At 45.5% G+C, this 5,540-nt stretch overlaps 1 protein-coding gene across 1 annotated transcript; it reads left to right on the forward strand.

The window, feature by feature from the left end:
* The first annotated feature begins 1,436 nt into the window (after positions 1-1,436).
* On the forward strand, positions 1,437-3,618 carry LOC120528537 (C-type lectin domain-containing protein 141-like). Its single transcript, XM_039752718.1, has 4 exons — positions 1,437-1,484; positions 1,688-1,746; positions 2,888-2,932; positions 3,261-3,618. Exons 2-4 carry the CDS (start codon positions 1,693-1,695, stop codon positions 3,504-3,506), a joined length of 345 nt encoding a protein of 114 aa, XP_039608652.1. The 5' UTR covers positions 1,437-1,484; positions 1,688-1,692; the 3' UTR covers positions 3,507-3,618.
* The last annotated feature ends 1,922 nt before the right edge of the window (positions 3,619-5,540 follow it).

Consider the following 5,540-nt stretch of genomic DNA (forward strand, 5'->3'; position numbering starts at 1 on the left):
CAGCAATCCTGCCACAGCCGAGATGACATTGGTGACCATGAAGTGAAGCTCCTGACCTGCAGGATTTTGAGCTGCTGCCCCTTGATTGGCTGATTAGATCACAGTACACATAAGCAGGTGTTCCTAATACTTTGTTCAGTGTGTAGACAGATGGATGTGAAAGGCGCTATATGCCAGATAGCCAACAGTCCTCTTGCTGCCGTGTCGTATTGCCATTCCCACGCTAAGCTGATCTCAGGCAGACGTGTTCCTTCAGTTCTTGCTCAAGTTTTTATTTTCAGTCACCGTGTTGCTTAATTCCACTGCTTACCAGTCCACGCCTCATCTCGCCTCCGCTCTTCTTCTTCATAATAAGCTGGTGAGCCTGGCACTTCATTAAATGTTGGCTAATCTTCCATTCATTCACACCCGTCGTGTTGTGTTGTGATGGTGAGCTCCTGGTCTCCTCTCCTCTCCTACTTGATTTCCTAACTCCTCTCCATCTTTTATCCAACTTGCTTCACCTTGTGTAATCTCTCCAAAGCCACCGCTTTTTGGCAGCTCCCCATTTTTCACTTTCATAATTCTTCATGTGAGTTGCACGCAGAGGGCACCTGAGGTTTAGTTCCAGTAGTAAGATGGGCATCATAAGCGAGTCAGTGTGGCTTCGGGCACTGGACTCTATTCCCATCTCCGGCTCAGTGACCAAGGCTTCTCTGATGGGTGATTAGGGGACTACTAAGCCTCCTGACCTTCTGGGTTTCAGATGGAATACAAAGGGGTTTATACATCCAACATATAGTGCCTTTCACAGCTATCCATTGTGGCAGACGGCCAGAGACCGTACCCTACTGGGACGCCGGGAGAGGTGCAATATCTTCCCTGGGGTATAAGAGGACAGACTACCCCTGGATTACATCATGGAAGCTCAACCCTGTTGGGGTCTGTGGCCACCATCACCACCAGGGGGCACCTGGACCATCCCAGAGCCCTGGACGGCAGAACTTCGGCCACACTAGGAAGTTCTGCAAGAAGGTCATCAGGGAGTACCTGGAGTAGATCCGGGTCTGCCATAAAAAGGGGCCAGAGCTGGGTGGAAGAGGAGAAGAGTGGAGGCGGCAGGAGGAAAGAAAGAAAGAAAGAAAGAAAGAAAGAAAGAAAAAGAAAGGACAGAGAGCATTTTTGTTGGTGATGTGTGTGCCGTGTGAAGGAAGAAGGCAAACTAAGCAGGTGTGCTTTGGACTTTGTGTGTCCTCGTGTCCGTCTGCGTCGAGTTGCCGATTCCCACACCATCTGAATCAAATGATTGGCTCAACACTCAAGTGGGAAGCGGGCTGATGAAATCGATTGTGGTTAAAACGGTAATCCCAGGAAATGTGGACACATCAACAGGTGACTTTATTGCAGCCTCTGATTGGCTGCTCTCTCACTAGAGTCTCCCTTAAATGAAGTCACCCAAGGCTGAGATGACAGAGCTGAGCGCCCGCCGACTTGCTGGGACTCAGGTAAGGACCATCGGCTACGCCGGCAGTGAGTTGGGCTTCTCTACAAAAACAAACCAATAAGAAAACGGGCGGGAGAAAGGCAGGGACGTGTTAGTCAAGGAAAATCAAAGAGATTAGAGTCCCTTTGTGTCCTCAGAGGTGTGTGTGTGAGGACTTGTGATCAGATGACGCCGCTCACTGTGTGTTTGTGCTCCTCCTTTCAGGCGCCATGAAGGTCCTCGTTGTGCTCACCTGCCTCCTCGGCCTGAGCCTCTGTTTGCCGGTAAGTACTGCGCTGCCACCGTCAAGTCTTCTTTACCTGAGAAACAAAAAGACCAGAACAATATAACTCAGCGTTTGTCACCCTTTACGTATTTGTGACCCGAGTTTTTATAACAGTTTTAATCGCACCCCCCTAACGTTTTTATGAAAGGAGCCCACTAATACCAATGTGTTCTTTTTTAATTAATGATATATCATAGATGCATATTTTATTATACCTACTTAACTTTTATCGAAATTTATCTAACTCTAGATTTATTTTTCTAGTATCAGAATGTAGTTTAAGTTCATTTGTTTGGTTTCAATTGATGTATTTTTCATATTTTTGATTTTCTTCACATCCCCTTTTTGTTACTTTGCGCCCCCCTAGCGGTGCCCGCCCCACAGGTTGAGAACCACTGATATAAGCATTTAGGACAGAATTCCAAAAGAAAGTCCATCCATCATCCAACCCACTATATCCTAACTACAGCGTCACGGGGGTCTGCTGGAGCCAATCCCAGCCAACACAGGGCGCAAGGCAGGAAACAAACCCTGGACAGGGTGCCAGCCCACCACAGGACACACACACACACACACACACTAGGGACAATTTAGGATCACCAGTGCACCTAACCGGCATGCCTTTGGACTGTGGGAGGAAATCCACGCAGACATGAGAAGAACATTCAGACTCCACGCAGGGAGGACCTGGGAAGTGAACTCAGATGGGTCTCTTAACTGCGAGGCAGCAGCGCTACCCACTGTGCCACCATGCCGCCTGTCACCCATTCTAACTCCAGCTTTTCTTCGCCTGAGAGTAGGGAGCCCATCATGCATTAAAGATTTCATTGTTTTATTAGGAAGCAAAAAGAACCAACTTCATATGCAAAGAACTCGTCCCTGAATGAAATGGCTCATAGTCACTCAGTAGTCCTACAAGGAACCATACAACCCAGTAAAGAACGATAAAGCGCCGTTAAAGAACCAGGATATTGAGGAGTGTGAGGGGCAGGCCCTGCTATTTTTTGACATGAACCCCTTCATTGGCATATTGCATTGGCACATTGCACCATCTTGGGTTATGCCTGTCAGAAATAACTCGGAAAGATGACACCTTCTGACTTCTGCCTCTAAGCATCGGTTGAATTTTTCTTTTCCAGAATCTGGATGAACATCCTCGGTTTGCACGGTCGCACAGTCGTGAGGTGAGTCCACTGCAAAGATGGCAGAAATCGGTGCCTATAGATGTTTTTATTTAACTGCACGTGAAGAATCAAATGTGTTTAAATGACAAGACATAAAGTTACTTTAAGAGATAAATGATACAGACACACAGTACGACTAACTGTAACTGTAACTGAAGGGACGACCTGAAAGCTCGTAGTCCTCCTGTCATGACGTGCAGATCTGTGCCAGAGGGTCTCAGTGCTGCGCTCTGCCGGCTCAAAACTCCAGGAATGGATCGGCTGTTGTATGCTTTATCCTTGTAAGATGTGATGTTATGAACTTCGCTTTTCTCTTCTCTGTCCACAGAGACATGGGCCAAAACGCCGTCCTCACAGACCACCTGGTAGCTACCCAATGGGACCCCCCATGCCACCCCCCAACCGTGGGATCGATCCCATTATTCCATTTTTAATCAACCGTTTACTGACCACCACAACCACAGCTACAACTACGCCGACCACCACAACTACGCCGACGACCACAACTACGCCGACCACCACAACTACGCCGACGACCACGACAACCACCACAACTACAGCTGCCCCCGCCTAAGGGGCATCCCAGATGGAAAGTCGAGTCTCAGATGAATGTGTCATTTTAATGTCTGATTTCTTTTAACACTTTAGCAATGTTTACCTAACACAATAAAAATCATTCATTAGCATCACCCGTCTTGGCTCTCCTTTATAATAAATACCCCATTTGATGTTGTGCCCGGTGTGTGTGAGTGCGTGTGTAAGTGTGGGATGGCTCTGAAGGAATGTCACCCAAAACTGTGCTGGCAAGACTGAATTTGCTAATAAAGTCTATCTATCCATCTATCTATATATATTATATAGTGCCTTTCATTCTATCTATCTATCTATCTATCTATCTATCTATCTATCTATCTATCTATCTATCTATCTATCTATCCATATCTATTATATAGTGCCTTTCATCTTATCTATCTATCTATCTATCTATCAAATAGTGCCTTTCATTATATCTATCTATCTATCTATGTATCTATCCATTTAATTATACACATTGAAAACAATTCAATGTTTAAGGAAGTTTTGGCACATTGTCTGGTGGGGAGGTAAACTTTTGTTAGCTTTTGTGGTGTCTGGTGTCCTACTGGTGTGCCAGCTTATCCAATACAACCAATCAGAAATCAGCATCCATCACCTCAAAACACCTTCAGCACGAAGTGAAAATAAGTTTGCTAAGTTATTTTAATTTTTTTTTCCTTTACTATTCAAAGGCATGCAGATCACCGGGAACATATGGTAAAAGGGGGCGTGTCCGTATGTAAATATCGTAACTTCGGTGTTACTGACGCAGCGCTTTGCCGTTTTACATTTTATGGTTGTTCACCTTCACTATTTAACAGTTTTACGTTGTAAAAGTAACGGTGTAATTGTAATGCATCAGTAAACGGTATGTAGCATATTTTAAAATATCGATTTTACAGAACTTGGCTGTAAATAATAATGAAATGTATGTTTAAGATATACAAGTAATTTTCAGTAGACCATAAGGCAACTTTCCTTTTTTTCAGAACAGGTCTTTTACTTTCACCTTTACAGTATTTTTACCATTAAATGTACTGACATTTTTTACAGTGTGGTGTGAATCTCAGCTGCGGTGTTTAGACCTTCCTGGACTGGTAAGCGTCTGTCTCTTAACTCCCCAACTGGGGGGTCTTTTAGAGCCTTGGATCTCCTGGAATTCCTGGAGGCCTCAATAGAAAAGTAGGAAAATGAGAGTTAAAGCCGCGTAGGGCAGGTGGTAGACAGTAAGTCGATACGAGCGAAGCATAGAATAAATGCAAGTTAGCAAAAACGGCACATCATTGTGCAAAATGAAAGATAAAGAAGCAGAAGATTTCATTTTGGGTAGAAAAGAAAAGGGAAGGACTGTCTGGATATCTCATGGGTTTAGAGGACAAGAGGCTACCACTGTCACCTCCCAGTGAAAAGTGAGTGGACAAAGTGAAGAAAATGGAAGAAACGAGCTGGTGCTGTGAAAATGGGGGCTACACCCTGGAGGGGGTGAAGAAGAGGAGTCGAGGACCCTCCAGACAAGAAAATGTGTTCCATGGTGCGCCAATAAAGGTCTTCATACCATCCTGACCTGGCTCCATGAATCTGACTGAATGGAGAAGGTCTGCTTGCTGTAGACGCACCACCAGAATGCTTCTTAACTTCTAATGGAAATGAAGCAGGGAGCAGCGCTAACTCATTGGGCTGACACTTTTATCCAATGCGACTTACGACATTTAGGATACAGTTGGTCCCATTTCTTGGTGGTTTTCCAATTGGAGCCCAGGCAGTAGCAGAATTTGAACCCACAAACTCCAGGCTTGAAGTCGAAAGCCTGTAAAAGGACACCACACTGACGACAGCAACGTAGGAAACACAAGACCTGTGCAGGGCCATCTTAACATCATTACAGGCCCCCCAGGCAAAGCAGCGCACTGGGACCCTGCCTACACAGCCACTCAGCAAGTAAAAACATACGTAGATTAGCATGGGACCCCCGGGCAACTGCCCAGTGTGCCCATGTGTTAAGATGGCCCTGGACCTATGAACTGCTGCTTGT

This window comes from Polypterus senegalus, chromosome 4 (assembly GCF_016835505.1).
Source record: "Polypterus senegalus isolate Bchr_013 chromosome 4, ASM1683550v1, whole genome shotgun sequence".
Taxonomy (NCBI): Eukaryota; Metazoa; Chordata; class Cladistia; order Polypteriformes; family Polypteridae; genus Polypterus; species Polypterus senegalus.

Excerpts from the sequence above, each read along its gene's own strand:
- LOC120528537 (XM_039752718.1), top strand. The coding sequence starts at position 1,693 with ATGAAGGTCCTCGTTGTGCTCACCTGCCTCCTCGGCCTGAGCCTCTGT. Across the intron at positions 1,747-2,887 it reads GCCTGAGCCTCTGTTTGCCG|AATCTGGATGAACATCCTCG; the intron begins GTAAGTACTGCG and ends TTTCTTTTCCAG. Across the intron at positions 2,933-3,260 it reads CACGGTCGCACAGTCGTGAG|AGACATGGGCCAAAACGCCG; the intron begins GTGAGTCCACTG and ends CTCTGTCCACAG.